We start from the raw sequence: 20,558 nt of genomic DNA on the forward strand, positions 1-20,558 counted from the left end.
CAGTTTTCTTTTCCTTTTGACTCAGAGATGGTTGTAGCGGCAATACAAATGCCCATTCATCTAAGATGGTTATTCATGTTCAAAGAAGCTTTGCAAATAGAATAATAATTGAAAAAGGCTTGACATATACTTACCTACTAGGCTGGAGTTCATTTCTTGAAATTGTAGACATCTAAGCATCTCCACTGGGAGATTCATCTCATCCTAAAACAAATATCTAAGACACGGGGGGCGAATCCATCCCCGCTCAGAGATAACCTACTTTTCCCCGATACCAAGGAAGCCAAGGTAGATTAACTTAGGTTTGGAAAGCTACTAGATGTCTGCAGTTAGACGAGAAGAATACTGCACCCTTCTGTGTTTTGACTTTTGTTTTTTTTCCTCTAATGTTTAAAACGGAGCAGGCAGTTTATATGCCAACAATTATAAATAGAAAATGATGTAGATCCAGAAGGACTTCACTGTTGGCACAGCACTAACCAACAGGGAGGGAAGATATCATCTTCCTGTTTAGTTTACTCAAACTTCAAACACCTTTCAAACTCTATTTGTGCTATTGCATTCCAGCAGTAAAGTTCCACTACTCCCCACTTCCTCTTATTCTCTCGTTTTACAGCTTTTTAGTTGCATAGAAATAATAACCTTGACTTATTAAGAGGAATTTTTCTACCAGACAAGGCTGTTTAGAGTGACATAAGTGAATCAGAAGGTGTCTGCTACTTATGTAGAAAAATAAGACTGAAGCAAGTCAAAGGCTTCATGCCTTTGGAGAGGTACAGAGGTACAAATTCAATACAAGCTGAAGTCATTAGCATGTGAGAATCAGCTGTCTTTCCGAACTCACAGTGATATGCTTAGCCATAAGACCCTTCCAACCTGCAGTTCTATATGCACTCAATTGTTGCTCTCACAAAGGGACAGAAATCCCTGCATACCCGGAAAATTTTGTGCATCCTCATAGTAGCCGAGCAGAAAATAAATCTTGTTAGAAGCAAACGAAGAAATTCATCCCCAAAAAACTGAAGAAAGGACTGATCTGTAAAGGAAGGCAACAAAGAAAACTCAATTTAGAAAGGCTTTAAAAACAAGAAAAGACCTGGAGGAAACCACCACAAATACTTGTGCATTCACTTTATTCACTGTTCTGTCCCTTGGAAAGGCTGGGCAAGAACAACCAGCATCTCCTCAAGCAGCAGAGTAAGTCTTAGTTGTACATCTGTAGGCACATACCTATGGAGCGGGAGTGGGTCAGCAGCTGGGCAATATCTCGATTGATTTTTCTAAGGTAGTCTTGACACTTCTCCCACAAACCTCTGCGCATGCTTGATAATCCAGAGACAAATAGGAATGCCATTAAAGGATTGTTCAGAAAGAGTGTGAAGAGGCTACCCCGCTGAGACTGATCTAAAAATCAATAGACAAAGAGATACATTTGGCACATGAAACAGAAAAGAGGTCCCTGCCACAGAATGGAGTCACTCACCCGCTAAATTCTCTAACAGCAGAACTACTCGTTTGTGTTAGCTACGTATATTCTGCTTTTGTGGAAGATCTGTTCTCAAGGTGATGCACAAAACTAGCAATAAAGCCTCACTGGAGATGTGCATTAACACCAAGAAAAATGAGATTCTCCCATGAACTGTAGGAAGTCTGTGTCATCATTTTGTGCACTCAACTTGAACACAGAAGTTGTAAACAACTGATAGAAGATACTGATTATAAACCCTGAGAGGAATTTAGTTAAACATGGACATTCCTATTCCACTCCCAGAACCAGACAGCTGAACCTATACAACATCTCAAAAGTCTACACAGTTGCGCTTTTATTGGGCATCGCAATATCTTAAAGTCCATTTATTTCATGCAGCTCAACATAATATGCAGGGGTCCAAGCTTCAGCTCAATAAGCTAAGAAGTCTCTGCATGGCGCTCTAGTGCAGTGTGCCACATCTGCAGGACTGCTGCAAGACGTTCCTGACTGGTCAGTGAACACCATATAAGCATCTGGTATTTGAAAAAGAATTAAGCTCTGTTTTTCAGAGTTTGTTTAAACGGGATTCATCATTACAGTATTTACTTTCTACTCAAGTTTCAGCTAAGTAACAGGACTAGTTCTAAAAGAAATGAGAAGCTTCTATTTCTCGTACATTTGATCATGATACTTGCTTAACACCTCTCTACGTGGCTTGAGCTAGATCTTCGTACCTGTCTTTGTGACAAAGATTATAATGTTTTGTTGCCCGTTCCTACTACAAACCCACCTTCTCAGGCCATACAAATCCAAGCTTTCCTAAACTTACCCTCCAAAATCAGAACCAGCTCTGAGAAGCTTTTGCTCTACATATAGTATTTAAAAGCTGATAACTTAACTGACTCTGCTGACTTTCTGGTACTAGTAAAACTACCCGAAGTACTACTAATAACAATGATAAATAAACAGTAATACAATAATTAGAATCCCAACACTGAGCAGGCAATATTCCGAGTCTTCGTGTAGGAGCAACTTTGCCTTTTAGCACTTATTGAAGCTGTCTGTTGTTAGAGTAAGTTATTTGCCATAAACTTTATGTCAATTCTATCATACTACTTTAAGAATGTTAACCTGATTTAGGGAATACATAATGATAAAAAGATATCTTTTCCTGAAGAATCTACACTACATATGTTTGAGATGGACAAATGACGCAACCGTAACTTGTTAGGAAATGCAATGTACTACACATACCTTGTAATGCTTTTGGATATGCTGTTGGAGAAAGCAAGCACACCAATGGTTGTCCAAATAAGTTTGTGAAATTCTGTAACAGATAAGAATTTTGAAGTATTGATTGTCAGTCTGCTTGCTTTTGAATATTTAACAGGTTAAGGGTACAAAGACTATTCATGACAGAGAACGCGCTAACACCTGTCACACAGTTAAACATTGACAGTAAGGCTGACAAATTGACTTACTCCTAGAACACAGCACAGAAGGAATATAACCCATTACATATTTAAGGATGTTTAATTCTCTCCTTTCACTGTTATCGATAGCAGACACCGATTTCATAGAAATACGGCTTTCAGTAGTAACATATTACTTGAAAAAATAAACAAACAAAAACCCAACCACCTTCTGCAATAAAAATGAAAGCCAATGGTTTTCAGGTCAAAACAGATCTACTGTCTTTCCTCAATACCAACTGAACTATCCAGTCAAAGTGATTTCTTTACACTTTTCTTTCTGATGAAACAGAAGAGATCAATGGAGAAAAGTTTTAAAATACATTTGCTTTAAAACAAGTGGGTCATGACCTTAACATCTGCTATACTGAAGTCGTATTGTAAAATAACCATTTCCTGGACCAGCACCTTAAATATTGCACAAGTGTCCTGTGGCACATAAATTTCTCCAGAAACCTCAAAAGAAGCGTGTCTAGTTTCACCAACAGTTACCTGGTAATAGTCCTACTATGTATCTACGAAGTATGTTCATTGGTAATAATGATTACTAAGGAAAAAAAAAAACATTTTTCATTTAAACAACCTCCCTGCATCACCTCTCATATCTCTTGTCAACAACAGCTTTCTTAAAACTGAAGAAGGAGTTTAAAACTCCAGGAGGAGTCACTCAACATTGCCAGTTTGAACTGAATAGGCACTGGCAGGTCACACATTCTCAAGCAACATACATGCTTAGGATTCATGAACAGATTCACATGTTGAATTCAATCTTGTATCATGCAGCTAGAGACCAAAGTAGATTTCCCATACACTCCCTCAGTAAAAATAACAATGCTATTAAATGCTGCCTACAGCAAAACCAAGGGTCATTCATATATCTCAAAAAGGCTATTATTCATTGACAACATCTGAGAACATTTTGGACTCTAAATGTCCCATAAGAGGCTAAGTCAACAAAACAACTACATCCTACAAAGAGGAGAAACTACTTGGTTTACCCTAACTCACAACTCTCTGGAAGATGATTGCTTATATCCAGTCGCTACATCTAAACTGTAGATCCAGGAGAATAAGACTCTCAAGCTCCCAGGTACCTGTTCCAGGTCTTGCCCGGACACAACTGCCTAACCACAGCCCAAGCAAATGCCAGGATTCACTCTCCACCACCTTAGCCCCTGACTTCAACAGAAAAGAGTTGTGTGCACACATGCAACAGAGGAAAAGGAGCAGGTTACAGCCATGATTTAGAGAGTAGGACCACAACGTAAACAGGAAAGAAACAGCCCTGTAGGGTAGATGTTAACAGCAGTTCTGGGTAAGGAACAACCTACCCTTCAGTGCACGGACAACTCAAAAAAGGTGTTTTTTTTGGTTCAAAATTGACTCTTTTTTGACTTCAGTATTCAAGTTTTCCAAAAGAAGCACTGCGGCTTTTAAAAATACATTTCACATCTCACAAACATCTCTTTCCAAAAAAGAGCTACCTGTCAACACCAAAAAGATCATTTCACAAGTAAGTTTTACTGAGTATTATATCACATCACCAACAAAGACTTTGCATTCTTACTGGCTGGAGCAGTACTCTTTAAGCCTTTGGATTTGATCATAATCTTAGACAACCACAGCTACAAGAACATACTGAATTTAAAATATTATTTCATCCACAAACACAGTGGTAACCTTCAAAAGCACGGCCATCTATATTTAAATGGAGGTTTAAAAAAACATTCAAAGCTTTACGTAGATATGCTTGATTTGCAGTTCTCTTCCACTTTCAGCTAAATATATAGGGGAGGAAGCTATTCAAGTGAGTGCCGCTGATTTGGCAAACTGGCGAATCACTTCCTGGCAAGACTGACTCTCAGTCATCACCATTTAAACCTTCAAGAAAGACAGTGAGAATGAGAATGCGCGCGGAAGATCAGAAATGGGTTTAGAAAAAGATGTGCGAGCAGTTGCTGATACTGCCGGTATTGCTAGCAGTGACATTTAAATGTCAGGATAGCTGCTGTCCTATCAGAAAAGATCAGAGCAGCCATGTGGAAAAAAAGTCAGTACACTGACTTCAACTTTTCACACAATTGCACAGAACCTCTTTGTTTGTGCCAGTGCTTGAGTCTACAAAGCATCTCGTAACACACCCAGAGGGTATTTGCAGGACAACACTATGGGTATATTCTGGCTATGTGAAACCAAGCATGTAAACACATGCAGAACAACAGACGGGAATTTACAAAGGCTAGGAAGTACTGAGATCAAGAACTCTGTCACTGACTTTCAGTTGAAAACAAAACAAAAACCCTATACCCATTCCCACATACTCACCTGCCTAGGTGCAATTGCAATCGACTGTGAAGGTGAGTGCAAGTTCTTAAATGATAAATATATATATATATATATTTTAAATAGAGGACCATGCTTTTTTTTTTTTTTTCATTCTGTTCTTAGATTCCTCACAATTATACCCACACCATTCGCATTTCTGTGCTCCTTAATAAAGGCAGGAACTACAGGACCTCTCTTACACCAGCTGTTCTGTGTGCTTAACAGACAGAGCACTGGGGTATTTTACACCACTGATGGTCAGTTCACTGCAGAACAAGGTAAAAAAATTGGAGACTTACGTTTTTACACACTGTGTGCCCACAAAAAAAACCAAAAACACCAAAAAAAACCCCTGCAATCTGAAGATAATTCAATTATCAACTTAAAATTTAGTACAAAAAGTGAATTCTACTGAAAAAAACCTTGGCAGTTATACTCAAAACAGGTACAAATCTGCATGTGGGAATCCATGACCCCAAAAAGACCCTTTGCTCTAAGCTATCCACAGAAACCAGCTATGTCTAGAGCTGTACTGGAACTAAGGATCTCCAGAAATCCCTTACTCTCTCTTCCAGAGATGATCCACTTGACCACTTTCAGCAAATCTAGTAGAAAGGGGGAGAAAGAAGTCCATACCCAAGCTGCTCTTTTTCCCCTGAAACAAACCCAAACTCCCCTGTTGTTATACCAGAATCAATGTCAAGAAAGAGCAAAGGAAAATAAATCCCTACCAAATCCTCATTTTCTCTGAAAGACAAGGAAACCATTCTAAAATAGAGAAGGGAATTTAACAAAAAGCAGATTTGTGTTGATATCTAGTGCAGCGAAGTTAAATGCAATAGTGGTTAAAAAGCCCTTTGAAATGCATTACAATACAACAAGCAGAAAAACCTACAGAGAGGGCCAGATCATTTTTAAAACTATTGGGTAAAAATTCTATGATACAATACTGGACGACTCTGAATTATACTGATCACTAATTTAGTAACTCGTTAGCCAACACATGCCTTTAAAACAAATGACACAGACTATGGATACTGAACAAAGAACGAGTTCATCTGGCCACTAGACGTCCCTATTCCTCTTCAGAAAAGCAGCTGTGAATGTTCACTTTTCTCACTGCAAATAATGGAGCTATAAAAAAGGAAGACATAAGGAAGTGGCACTTTCCCCAGATACAGCATATTCTTAATATCCCATTCAGGAATTAAATAATTGTCATAATGCTATCCAGATGCAACTGGCAACTGAGATTGAAAATGCCTGCTTCTTTATTACCCGAACTGCAGATTCCCAAAGGTGATTTGGCATGGAGTAATTCTACTTTAAGTCGATAGCCCCCTAGAAGGAGACTCATTGTCCAAGCATATACCACTCTACAGTAACACTGGATGCTAATTTGAGTCTTGTTATTTCCTTGGTTGAGACACTTTTCAGACACAGACACCCCGTGTTTTAAAAGATCAGGCTCAATGCTTTGACTCGTTTCTGTTGGTTAAAAGCAACTGAGTGCTGGACGACTGGAAAAAGAAAAAGCAGATTAGTTAGCTCCCTCCCCCATGCACACGCACCAAGATTTGTCTTTGGTATATAACAAAAATAAACCTCCCACCAGAGATCTTGGAAATCTTGAACCTTTTTTCCCTCCAGGAGGATTTATTACTTTCCAATGAGCGGCTGTTCATGTGGTTCTCCTTCTTGTTCCTATTCATAGGATCAGATCCTGACTAGCATGCACAACCTCAAAAGAAAAGAAAGACTGAATACAAAGTGTTTAAAAAAATAGCCCATTAAAAGTGTAAGCTAACTAGGGGTTGACACTGTATCCTACCATGTAAGTAGCTGCCTTCAAGAGCCTTACCTTATAGGCGACGCTATTTGATGAATCCACAATGATAAAGAGAGGCTTTCTTGTGAAAGGGTAGAGATCTCCAGGGTGAAGACTGAAAAGAGAAAGAGATGCTTCACAGAGCACTAGAATCACTACAAAGCTGTGACAGTGCAGAAGTTTCTCAGATACACAGCTGCCCACGTCCAGATAAAAAGAAAGCAGATTCCTCTTGCCCCGGTCTTCAGGCGCATCCTGAGAAATTAACTGCAGAATTAATTTGGTATTCTCTGTAATATACCAGACTTGTTATTAGCACCTTCCCAAGAAGAGATGTTTATCTTCTTGCAAACTTATCATCCATTACCTGAAATTTTCCAATAATAAAGAACTTACCTTAAGTCACAGTAATACTTTTCAGTGCTTAAATCATCATTCAGAATTGCATATTCATTTATAATTCTTGAAATTCAAGCCAATCTACATTTATGATGTTCTACAATGATGAGTTTGAATTCAAGAGGCTTTGATGTATTTTTCTCTACTAAAAACAAATTCTTCTCAGTTGTCACATTCATGAGACTTACCAGTGCATCTCCTTGTAAGATTGGTTTCGCTTGTGGATAGCATCTCCATTGATAACATCCCGGTTACTATTTGTCAGAACACCACCAAAATCATATGGACCTACACATGGCAAAAAAAAAAAAAAAAAAGTTAAAATTAGCAGAGGTAACTCAGCTCTGTTATGGACTTAATGAATATATGAAAGGAAAGAAGCAACCAAAAATCCCAGAGAACTAAGTGAATCTGAACTACTGTAGCTGTAGAGACTTTACTAGCTCAATTGTATGCAGTTTTAGTAGTTTCAGCATCTATCATATAGAAGAAAACAACGCAACTTTGTAATTTCTAACTTGCTATTTATCCACAAATATAGCACAAAAGATCCAAATACTGTCTCTCATTATACTACATAGCAAAAAGTTTAAAACCCATTACATGTTTCATACAGGAAAATCAATACCTCTGTTAAATTACTATGTAAGCCAGTATATTCTAGAATCAGAATGTGACCAAAAACTAATGCTAAATCAGTCAAAAACTCTTTTGCCTCTCAGAATGGATATAATATCTGCAGTAAGAAGTCTGCAAAGGGGAAAGGAAAAAGCTCAAAGAATGAATATGCTTTTAATACTTCTAGAAAGGAAAAAACATTTTAACTGGGTTTCAAATCTGCAGAGAAGATTTATTTTTAAGATTTCAAATAAAGAATTCACAGTTTTTAAATGCACGCACCCTGGACATGTGCTCCTACTGCACCCTAAAGAAAGATTCCACTAATCTTATACAGCTGAGCACCTGCCTATCTGTTTGATTTAGTGCAAAGATGAAAGTAATAAAAATACCAAACCCTACAAAAAAAAAGCACTAGAAATACCAAGAAATATTTCTGCCATTGATACAGTTATGAAGCATCATTAACATTAGTAAAAGACAGTATTAGGTTTTCCTAATTCTGTTATGTATTTGCAGAGTTGAAAGACTAGTATTTGGCCACCAAATGCATTTTTTTCAGGCTTGGGTATGTCAGACACCCTTGCATTTTAAGGGAAGCTTTGGGAATAGAAAATTAGGAGCAGAACATACATTAATTTAGTACTGTTACAAATGTTTAATGTGATCTGTCAAACTGCTTACAGGCAATCAACAGAGCAGCTTGCAGCTGCTCTTCCTTTTAATAAGGTAGAACTTTTTGGTCTTTGCAGACTACACTACCTTATTAAAAAAATGCAGTTGTAATGAGATTCATTTAATAAAAACTAAAGTCTGACTGTGCAGATTTACAGAAAAAGGAGCCTTGATGGCTCTATGGTAAAGTACTAAGCTGAAATAATACATGCAGTGAAGTGAACGTAATACTGTTAAGAACACAGTTCAGTTAGAAGCCACCACCAAGTCATAGCAAAAAATAAAATGTTAAAAGCATTTAAAAAAAATCACTGCCACAATCGGATGTTGACAGAGATTTTTTTTCCTTTAACATTTTGGGAGCTCAAAAGTCATGCATGAGAATGGACAAGGCATGCATCTTATAAAGGAATGCAAGTCTCAAACAGATGAGGCGTGTACAATATTTAGGATGTTAAAAACATTTTTTTTCCTTCAATTATATAAACAGATCTTTTGACTGTGTTTGCTTCAGCCAACCAGTTTTCAACTTTTAGACTGCAGCTGCATCCAAATATTCTGCTAGATTGCAAAGAATAGGAGGATGAGGTGACGGGAATTGTCAAAAAATCATGAGAAGGGCTTGAATTGTCACATGAACAAACACGCAAATAGAACAATCCCTGCAGATGCTTCAGCCCTTTTACCACCCGTTTCCTGACCATATGTTCTCATGGTACTGGAGATTTGAAAGAATCACAAAGTGCCATTTAGCCATTTTATTAACTTTGCACGGATGCATCAATAGAGACATGTAGTCTTCAAAACTGGTGAAGCTTTTAATACTTCAGATGCATCAAAAACTGTCTATGTCCCCTGAAAAGGTCTCAGGTTAATGAACACTAATTAAAATACATGGAATTAACTACTGTTTGTGCAAAGAAAAGACTATCTGACTAAGTAGACAGGAGAATAAAATTGACTTGTCTTTTAAAAGGAGCTTTGTGACATCTTTCTTGGCCACTTGTCCTGGAACACATAGAGAATTCAAGCCCTGTTCATGACAGGGAGCATTCCTTTATTGTACCTTCACTATCCGAACGACCTGATGGGAACACGCCCGTGGCAGACAAGTAAATCAGCAGTACACTGTTTGCAGGCAGCTCCTGAAATTCAAATAGAGAGAAGAGTAGCAAGGGAGAAAATGTATAAATTTATTATAATACACTACCATCACCTTAGTAAAAATGTCATCATTTAAGATTGTGCTACTTCTGCTTCTAGCTTCCCTTCACTCTATTATTCTTAGGTGTATATACCTCGCCCCACTACATACACCCCTTCAAATAGGTGAGTACATAGACAAAAATGTAAACTGGAGATACATTAACACTTTTTTTTTTTTCCATATTGACATTTAAGCTGACATTAGAGGTTCAAGCAGCAATTAAAAAAAAAAAATGAAAGGATTTTCGGATTCTCAAGATACAGAATGGAAACCAAAAGATCCATGCAGACTAACTCCCAAATAATTCAAGATCCTAAGGGAAATTCTTTGTTTCCAAATATCCCAGGGTCTGCAACATCTGCCTCTTCCCCCTGACCCTTTCAACTTCTCAGCTGGATAACAAGCACAACACATCCAGGTTCCTGTATAGACCTGTAAAAGAAATCTATTTTCCACCTGTCTACAGACTGGGCCAGCCACATGAGGAAGCAGAAACTTTTAATTTCTGCAAAAGGCTGAGCATGCAGGCAGCCAGAAGTGACCACTTTCACAAACCTTAAATGATGCTGCTAAAAATGTATACAGCTGGCTGAAAGTTGGTTTATAAAGTAGATATTTATGGGGGTTTTCCCGCCTGGCTGGTTTCTCTGTTGACTCCTGTTGAAAAAAAAAAAAAAAAACCAACAACAACTTTAAATTTACGAAGCAGCTTCATAAGCCTCTAAATTTATATTTATTAGAATGCTCATCTTCAACGTATTTTTCATACAAATGCTCTGTCTGTGCAGCATTTCCTACTACATAGTAAAGTATGATGCACAGTACTTGCACCAGAACTTTACATTATCCCTCATTTTATCTACATCTTTCTTATTCTCTAAAGCATAACCCATGAGAAGAATGGAAAAAAAAACACTCCCCATGTCCCCTGAATAAATTAAAATCTAGCTGTTTAATTCTGCCTACAGATAAATAATTTTTGTGCTTTCTCTGGAAGGGACATTTAAACTTCCTATGAATTAGCAAGCTGATGAACTTGTGTGGCTGCATGACTGCTAGAGAGAAAACAAAACAATGGGTGAGTGTACATGGACAAGGATAGCCATTACACACCTTCAGAAGTACTCAAACTATACCAGTGTAAACCTTTTGTGAAATGATGCCCAAATATTCACTTCAGATACTTTACCCACCAGTGAAGGTTTCCCCAAGAAAACAACAACAAAAATTGATTACTTGGGTCAAATTCCAGAGGTTTGAACTACCCTTCATAACCTGCATAACCTCTGCACAGGGACAGTACAGAAATATTACACCCTTTTTTTCTTTTAAATCTATTTAAGATCTGTTGTCAGATTTGTCACTGAAATACAACTCACTTGCATTCCAGGTTTGTTCATCTGTGAAGCTAAATTCATTGGTTCCCTTTCAAGTGCTTGTAGCATTCGAAACATATCAATTGTTAATTCACTGAACTTGACCTGCAAAAAGAGTGAAATGGTTTACTCTGCCAGACACAAATTAAACAGTCTCTTTCTTTAGAATTACCCAGATAACAGCTTCAACTGCATCCCAGACAGACTGTTTTCTGTCAGTATCATCTTTGAATCTCTAAAGACCCATTAACATCTTAGAAGAGCTCACAGAGGACAAAGTCTATTTATTAAAGATCCTCTAGTCCAGTTCACTGTCATGCAGACTCTACTTCACAAGTTAGACTTTTCTGAGGTGTTTACAAATCAAGTGCTGGAACCTGCTATGTACTGTGAATCTAGACAAAATCTGGAAGATACACAAACTGTACTTTAGATACAACTTGCTTACCTGAAAAAAGAGCTCAGAGAAAAGTCATGACGTTTGCACAACTTCATTATCATCATCGTGTAAAACACAAGACCTTGAATATCTTGTGAAAATCCCTTCCTGTTGCAACTGAAGTTGCAACAAGCTGGGGTATATCATATGAAAGCCCGAGTCAAGATTTTTATAGACAGCCTACAGGCCCTTCGTGCTTGAACATTACTAAGACTGATCTGTTATATGAAAAATCATTTGTATCTACTTATTGACATGATGAATAATAAGCAATATGAGGTGAGTACCACAGGTGTAATATCTAAAAAAACCTGTCTCTTATTTCTGAGAACCTCTTATGTTTGCTGCCACTGCAAACATCACTTCCAAAATATTTCAGTGATCACTTTATTGCAATCTCTAGTTTCTACTGTATGATCCAAAGGGATGTCACAGGAGGAAGGACTTTGTGAGGCCTTGGGCTTGTATCTTTGGAGTTCAATCTCTTTTACCTGGTTGTTGCAGTTCCCAATAATCAGTGCATCTGCAAGAGCAAGCTGTCCCACTATCATTCCCTGCTCTAGCAATGGAGCTCCGGTTTCAGAAAGCCTGTTGGAGGTGATTACAATGGTGTTGTCATCATTTAAAACCATTACAGGGTCTGCCTAAAAAGACAACCAGAATAAATAAGGAATTCAACGGAATGTACAGATTTACAGTTAGAGAGAAGATCGAAGGTCTCGCCACTTACAACAAACCTTTCATAACCGAGGCAGATTTTTAAAATTAATTTGCCATGCAGATGTTTGCATGCAAACCACACAGCAATGCCTTAGCGCTTGGCAAGGAAACAGCTTTTAGAGACTTCAAGCAAATACATGGTACAAGTATTTGAAGGTACAGCAGATAGAAAAAATGTATTCCCTCAAACAACACGAACTCCACTTCCTATACTATAGCTTTTCTACACCTGAGGAACCGAATGTCATCAACAACCGGACAAATTGATGCAGAACAAACTACACATTCCTAGAATACAGAAAAATCGTGCACTATTTTACTGCTTCTTCCCTTCCTAGAAGGAACTAGGAAGGGCGATGAGTCAATCAAAGATAATGCTGCCATCTATTCTGGCAATATTTAAATACATAATCATGCTACACAATGACGTCTTGTACAAAAAGAAGAAAGTAGAACACTGTCTTGTTTGATAGAATAAATACATTTATTTTAACAAACTTCAGAAGTTGGTCACATTACAACTTTGCTACGAGACACTATCAGTTAACTGCCATGATTACATTGTATTTTCCAACGGTTTATGTGTTGCCTGTGTAAAAGGCCAGTACTCCAACAAAGTACACTTTAAAACAGTCGAAACGCCAGCAAAAAAAAACAGTCAACAACTGACAACTAAGAGAGACCGCTATTCTCACCTCAATAAAAGCTGCCACTTCCTGAAGAACCAGGTTCCACTCCACCTGATCTTCAGTATTAAAACGATGAGTGTAGTCTTCAATTTCATCTGACAGCTCCTGATGTAAAAAGTTCAAAGACACAGTTACTTCTTAAACTGAGAACTTAACAGTCAGTAACTTTACAATTTGGTTAGCTGTGCTGGCCTTTAAGAAGGAAAAAAAAAATCATTTTACTTGAGAACATATGTAGCACGCTTGTGACTAACATGCTAGCCAAAGCGTGCTCTTTCAAGAGACAGAATGCCAATGTTGCACTGAGCTTTGGCAATGAAAAGTGTCTTTTCATCAGGTCCCAATGCAAAGAATATCTGGAGTTAAGTGTAACTATCACACTCACATACAGCTACGTCACTGGTTATTACCTGAATCTACGGACACAGAGGACTCAGATTTAAGCTTACAAGCAATTTTAAATACATTGAGAAAGTGAATGGTATGGCTTTTTTAGCTGCTACTGCTAGTTCAAGTAAGCTTAGACAAAAAGACAGTAATGCAACCTACACAAAACTGTCAATGCCAGGAGTTGCTTGCATAAGGTTGTTAGAGCGGTTTGGGAAACATATGCTGTCAGGAGAAGCATACTGTTCCTTCGGTGTAGTTAAAGGGTACCTCCCAATCTCAGTTGTAACTATCAGAATATTTTACTTGGTGTTCAAACAATACTGTCAAATCATCGGAACATTAAGTGTCATTATTAAATGTCAGACTCACAGAGGATATTCATTGTGTTGGATGTCAGATATACCACAAAGGCAATGATCAACATTGGTCAGTACTTTATTCATTGTACCTAAAGACTTGAGTTTATATGCAGTCAGTACTTTACTCCCACAGCAGAGGCATATGCAGACTCAGCCTCTCCAATTTCATAGTAATATTTATATCCTTTAGCAAGGTTTTATTTTGATGGGTCTCTGGAAGGTGCAAAATATATTCAGGATGTGTCCTAGACATGGGACAGAGTGACAGCAGTTTGGAAAGAAGAAAAAATAAGCCCAATATCAATCTAGGAGATACTGGCTTTCACAGCAATACAGTGTCATAAAGACTTTCTGGGGAAGATTTCAGCAATGTCTTAAATGAAGTATAAGAATGAAGATGTACTCAGAGCTACCGGATGATTCCCACACTTTCAGATTACTAACATGCATTTTACAGTTTATTCCCAGTAACTATATCAATTTGTAATTTTTTTCTCTAGCCAAATGTTCACATCATACTGACATCTTTCCATAGATCAATCCACGTTATTCCTTCCTTTTGTGGCATCCAACAGCACAATCAAATTAAATTTAAAAAAATGAAAAGCTATGTTGTAGCAGCAGCAAACATCATAGATCTAATGAATCATATTTCAGATGAAATAGACTAAATTATAGATTCCTTAATTAGGAGAAAAGCCTTTAATAAACAGCAGCCTCCCACCCATCACCTTTATCATCATTTTAACATACCTTTACAAGGTCCTTTACAACATCCATTTTGTTGAGCAAGAGACAAACCACTATAAACCTTGCATAGTAACGCAGCTTCTTAACCACTAATTCAGGCCTGAACACAACAAGAACACCACAGTCAAATTTGAGATTGAAATACAATATAGATAGGCAACTACGGAGCCAGGGTAAGGGAGAGGAGGAGGTTAAGATCAGAAAGAGATCAAACACACTGCAAATTAGGAATTCTAACTGAATTCGTGTAGACATCAACAGGTATCTGGCTCAGTTTATTTAAATTGAATACAGATACAAAAACCAGAAAACCCCTTTCCTCACAGGCTCCTTACATGAGAAGAGGCATGGGAATCAGTTATAATAGCTGTCTTTAAGCCTTTTGACAGTTCATGGGCAGTATCTGACCCCATTGCATCAGATGATTATCACAGCTGGCTCAGAGTTCACCCACCTGGGACAACTTAAGAGACCTGCAAGTCAGCATACCCTGTAATTACTTAACCACTTCTAAAATTGCCTGACAGCATCTAGAAACATGCTTGCTCAGTCCTATCTTGTCTGGAACTGCTCAAGCACTCAGACTGAAATTGAGAGATTTTTTAAGAGAGAAGATAATAGGAGCAACAGACACCAGAGCAGAGCAACTTTCATCTTTTTGTGGCACGTAGGTACATTTAGAAATCTGCAAGACTACAGAAGTGCAAAGAAGTCCAGAGATCCTTGAATACTTTGCAGGAAAGTCCCTAACTAAACCTTCTGCATTATCTTGATGACTTCAGATAATTTCTTCTTTACCTTTAATTTGATAATGGAACCCAGGTTTACTCTCGAGAACATATTATCAGGATCCACAATTGAGTTTTCTAGCTATTCTTATTTATACCTATGTTCTTGGCAGTCAGTCAGTCTTGGCACTGCCACAACACATCCCTCTTTTGAGTACACCTTCAAGACACTATACCGACAAAGGAAGATGTTATGCCTTCTTAAGCTCTTGGACCTTGTCCCAGTTAGTTACAGAGGGCTGTTGTACAGCAGTACCAAATGATGCTCCCTCAAAATGCCTGATTAGAAACAAACAGTTCCTCTGCTCCAGCCCAACTGATTTATCTCCCAGGTGCAGCATACTAGGTCCTAGCACTGCCACTGTGCAGGACTCAAAATGACAAAAACCTTTGGGCTAACAGCTTTCTAGCCAGGACTACACAATAGAATATTCTTCCAGTCATCCTGAAAAGCTCTTATTTATCCTGAGGTTTTTAATCACTGCAAAAGGGTTGAAAGAAACTTCCTCCAAAAACATTGATTTCATCTCAGTTTTGATCCTACAGTCCATAATTATTTGCTACTTTCATACATCGTTCTAGCCTTGGGGAAGAAAAGAAAAAAAGGAGTGCATGCATTCAGACATACCTGTCTTCTTTGTTGACTTGGGAATAGTATGACCTCTGCCTAATTGCCGAATAGAAGGAGAAAGCTTCATTGAGATAGCTGGTTTCTGAAGTGCGCAAGCTGTAGAGGAAGAATCAGATTAGCTCACTGCTTCAGATGAAAATCCATGCCAGACCCTCCCTTCCTGCCCCCTCAACCATCTTGTGCATCAATGGCAAAACTCCCTCCTCAAGTAACATTGTATGAAAGCCAGACTCTCATTCTTTGTGCATGCTGGGAATACAGATTTCAGAGCTTGGATTCCATTTCTGAAAACAATCAAATCTGCCTATCTTGTGCCCACATGTACAGGTGACAGGTTAATTCATGTTTAAAGGAACATTAAGCTCCCAAACTTGTAAATCACACTTTTGCACAAGAGTCAAATGTAGCACACATGGAAGACTTAAAGACACTTCTGAGGGAGGAGACAACTCCTTAGGCAGTATCAGTGTGACTCTCGCAATATCACATCAGGCTCACAGGTGCCTTTCTCTGCAGCACCCCCATGCAGTCCCAAGTGTGTTCTCATTCACAAACAGACATCACAACTCAACTGGCATTCATTTCTACCTCAGCAGGCTCCTGACTGAGCATCCAGATAACTGGCGTGAAACTGCCACTAACTCTGCATTTCCCTACCGAATCCTTTTCTGTGCTTACTTACTAATAATGGTAATAGAGCTGCCCAATCTTGGAAGCAATTTCCCCAATTTGCCACCGCTTCAACCCATACCGATTGTCCAATACTTGTCTATTTCGCAAGAGAGAAAAGAGAGATTAAAAGGCATTCCAGAATTTCTCAGAACATCACACCAGACAAGACAAAGAGCCATTGTAGGGCCAAATTCAGCTTTCATTCCTGGTGTGGCATTCCCAGTAGCAGTCCCTCACAGAGCCAACAGCACTGCATACACACACCAGAACAAGGACCATTTATGTTGCAAAAACTTGCAAGAGCTAGACATAAGTATGTTGCACAAAATACACAAAAAGGTCACCACTTCCCAGGAGAACACTCAACAACACAGCCAACATAAGGTGTGAAAGATCGGAGCCCACACTGCAGCAAGGCGCTTCACACCATTCCAGATGGGTTCTGCACCGCAGAAGCCATCATCTCAGCTTCTCCTTGGCAATATATTAAAGCAACATGCATTCAAGTAGAGCAAAAGGTTTTGTTCAAAAATAAAATAAAACGAAAACTCTGTAACATTTTAATTCATTAGACTGTGAGCACTCCAGGAAGTGACTGTTCCCTCCCTTCATGCTTGAATAACAGTGAAATCACAGTCTTAACTGGGGCCCCTAGGCATACCGTAATACCAGAGATTAAAGTTGCCTTTAAATCCATAGAAAACGGCTGTCTACAACATTCCCTTACCGATGTTGCTGTTGGAACTTCCAGAGTTTGGTGTAAACATCGAACGTTCGCCCGAAATAGGATTGCCACTGCTTTTGCCCATACTGAGGTAAATCCCTGCAACAGACAAGCGACAAACACAGAGTTACTGAGTAGATTCCAGTCAACCCAGCATGATGGCAGCGTATTTGAATCAGTGTCAGAATAGCTTTGTTCAGAATTGACTTGAAATATTTTCAAACTCTGCCTGCACCCAGAACTACAAGAAGCATGATTCCTACAGTTTTTCAAAACCTGTTCTAACTGCAATCTCCAAGGAAATGCTGTTTGGCTTGTAGGAAGTACATATATCGAGATCTGACCATACTATCCCCAACACATTTACCCCCAAAACAGCCAGGCAGCATATTCACTTAACATGTGTACAAGGCTGTGTACTCATATATACGAGAAAGAAGCATGCATGGGCATGAAGCAATTCTTCACTACTGTCTCCTAACTATGGCTTCCTACTTCCAGCTGAATTCTCTAGTCACTTTTCAAATGAAAAAAGAATTAAAGTTGTCAGTGTTAATAAAGGTCCCATGCATTTTGCAAATGTTCAGAATGATTGCATAAAGGTAATCACTGTTTGGGGATACAGAGAGCCAGTGTCATAAATTGCCCTGGTTTTACAGATTCCATCCAAAAAAGGACAACGCTGTCATGTTAAACTGAAGGTATGCAGCTTAACCATAAGTGTCTGAGGTAAAATTTTCCTGCTAAGACAATACTTCACCCTTCATATGTGTGAACTGTAATTCAATCACTTATTCAAGGAACAGCAGAATTATTCTAATCATTCTAGTGTCTATCACCAGTCAACACCCACCCGTCCTTAACACCCTACCTGAGGGCACCTGTCCAGCTACAAATCAGACTGGCCAACGATCCCGACACAGCAGACCCCTTAGGAAAGGCTGACTGTCCGGGGTGAGTTGTGTCCCACAGCTTCCACCAGTTATACAGGTAGACATTCACTTCCAAGTCAGCTATGAAACATATGGTATATTTATGATGCATTCATACCGTATTTGTTATTAACACACAATACACTGAACACATGCGCCTGTTCTCTCCAGATGTACCTGGAATGCCAGAGTGGCTACTCCAACACGCAGAATGGCAACAGATGGAAGTAGTACTCCCATGAGTGAGCTCACAAGAGTCAAGTGATTGGATATGCACAAAAACATTGTCTAAGGAGTAGAAAGGAATCCATGCTAACCCCATAAACATGCCTTTATCAAGGCTCCTCAGTATTAACAGGTTCTCAACAACCTTAGAAAAATAGGCCTACAGTCAACCCAAAGAACAGATGACCATGTTCCTACATGCATTTTTCAACATGTGATTGAAAACATCTTACTGTCTTGCTAAGAGAAGTATTTTCATTGGTTACATGCACTGAAAGCTAAACTGGACTCTTACCCATAATAAAAAGAAAAAGAAATTAAAGACAAAACAAAACAAAACAAACCACACTACCCAAGAGCAAGCAGAATAATCTAATGGTAATTAGTTCACTTAGACTCATTTAGATTGAAAATATTTCTTGCTACCCATTAAGGAAATTTCCTTTTTTAGATGGATGAGGCTGCTCACTGTTTCAGAAACAGACCCTATTATAACATCATCCATAAATCAGCTGTGCAAGTGTCACCAGGCCAAGCAAGCAATACAGATGCTCACGGCTAACATTCACTGGGTCAGGTTACATCATCAGAGAAACATTTGTCACCCTCTAACTCACACTTAGTGATAGGTTGGAACCCGAGACTCTATTTTCCACACTGGTCTCCAGTGCAGAAAGACAAGTTAGTCAAGCCACATAACTCTCCTTGCGTACGTTCATTCAAGCTCCAAGCTGTATTTCCCCCCAGCTCCACCCCACAACGATGATGTAGTCCTACGGATCTTAGCTTTAAATACACATGCTCTTAATCCTAGTAGAAGGCCTTCATCTGGGAGTTATTTGAGCCTTGGAACGAATGCAACAGAGGAGACCAAAACCCATCAGTCTCACTGAATGCATGTTGCTTACAAACTATACTGAAGCTGATTCAGAGGAGGTATACAACCCTACACGGAACTGGAATCACTTGTGCAAGATGGCATAATCTGTCATTTGATTCCAGAATTATTCCTTCAGGGAATGCTCTCTCAGATCATTGGGCTGCTTCACGCACCATCCAAAACCTCAGTCTTCAGCAGACTTGCAGACAAAAGCAGAATATTCTACCTCCAAGCCTGGGATGCCCAGACTGCTGCAAAACCACTCCAAACCGCCTTTTGGAAACCACGCCATGTCCTCTGGAAGAGTAAGACAGGCAAAGCAGCACACCACAATTTCCAGAGAAAAAAACTGTGGTGCATTTTTGCTAACTGGAACTACTTTAACAGCACCCTGGGTAGAAAAGTAAATTAATATTCTTTTGCTCATCAGCCAACTATACTTCCCACACAGCTTGAGGGGACCTAGCTTAGTTACTATATGCAAAACGAATCTGTTATCAGCTATGACACTTACGAACCCAGAAAAGCCGTTCCAGTACCTGCTGCTGCTATTCTATGGAGATGCCAAGGTAGCATTTTATTTAAAAAAAAAAAAAAAAAAAGGATCATCTCAGACTGCTCAACATCTTGGAACATACTTTGTTGTAGTGAGGGGTAAACAGGAGTATAAGCAGGTGCTTCAGACCAACACAATATACGTCTTCATCCAAATACAGATTGATACAAAAATACATACATTTAAATAATTTACTGCAATGAAAGATTCACCACTTTCTATTGTAGTAATATATGCAAAATATTGTAGTAATAAATGCAAACATTTCAGCTAAACAACGAAGTTAACAAATTGTCCAAATACACGACTAAGATATATTGCAAGCTTTGATATAGCAAGAGGTAATGTTAAATTTAATTAGCATGTGCACAAGTTTCATTGTTTGTGGGGGTTTTTTTGAAGGGGTAAAAAAAAAAAAAACACAAAAAGAAC

At 38.7% G+C, this 20,558-nt stretch overlaps 1 protein-coding gene across 10 annotated transcripts in view; it reads right to left on the minus strand.

The window, feature by feature from the left end:
* SCAI (suppressor of cancer cell invasion) overlaps nucleotides 1–20,558 on the minus strand; it is a 43,697-nt gene that overhangs the window by 5,781 nt on the left and 17,358 nt on the right. For 8 of the 10 annotated variants that reach the window (XM_080561894.1, XM_080561890.1, XM_080561893.1 and 5 more), the window contains 14 exons: nucleotides 17,537–17,632; nucleotides 16,820–16,906; nucleotides 16,135–16,233; nucleotides 14,722–14,818; nucleotides 13,226–13,324; nucleotides 12,302–12,454; nucleotides 11,375–11,476; nucleotides 10,551–10,652; nucleotides 9,855–9,933; nucleotides 7,684–7,783; nucleotides 7,130–7,211; nucleotides 2,726–2,798; nucleotides 1,231–1,404; nucleotides 936–1,036 (listed from right to left, as the gene is read on the minus strand). In XM_080561894.1, the coding sequence (XP_080418020.1) occupies nucleotides 936–1,036; nucleotides 1,231–1,404; nucleotides 2,726–2,798; nucleotides 7,130–7,211; nucleotides 7,684–7,783; nucleotides 9,855–9,933; nucleotides 10,551–10,652; nucleotides 11,375–11,476; nucleotides 12,302–12,454; nucleotides 13,226–13,324; nucleotides 14,722–14,818; nucleotides 16,135–16,233; nucleotides 16,820–16,906; nucleotides 17,537–17,632 (1,444 nt within the window). The remainder of the gene's footprint in view (nucleotides 1–935; nucleotides 1,037–1,230; nucleotides 1,405–2,725; nucleotides 2,799–7,129; nucleotides 7,212–7,683; nucleotides 7,784–9,854; nucleotides 9,934–10,550; nucleotides 10,653–11,374; nucleotides 11,477–12,301; nucleotides 12,455–13,225; nucleotides 13,325–14,721; nucleotides 14,819–16,134; nucleotides 16,234–16,819; nucleotides 16,907–17,536; nucleotides 17,633–20,558) is intronic. The other 2 variants (XM_080561887.1, XM_080561888.1) reach the window with 1 other exon arrangement.

Source organism: Anser brachyrhynchus, assembly GCF_964034855.1.
Source record: "Anser brachyrhynchus genome assembly, chromosome: 19".
In the NCBI taxonomy this organism is placed as follows: domain Eukaryota; kingdom Metazoa; phylum Chordata; class Aves; order Anseriformes; family Anatidae; genus Anser; species Anser brachyrhynchus.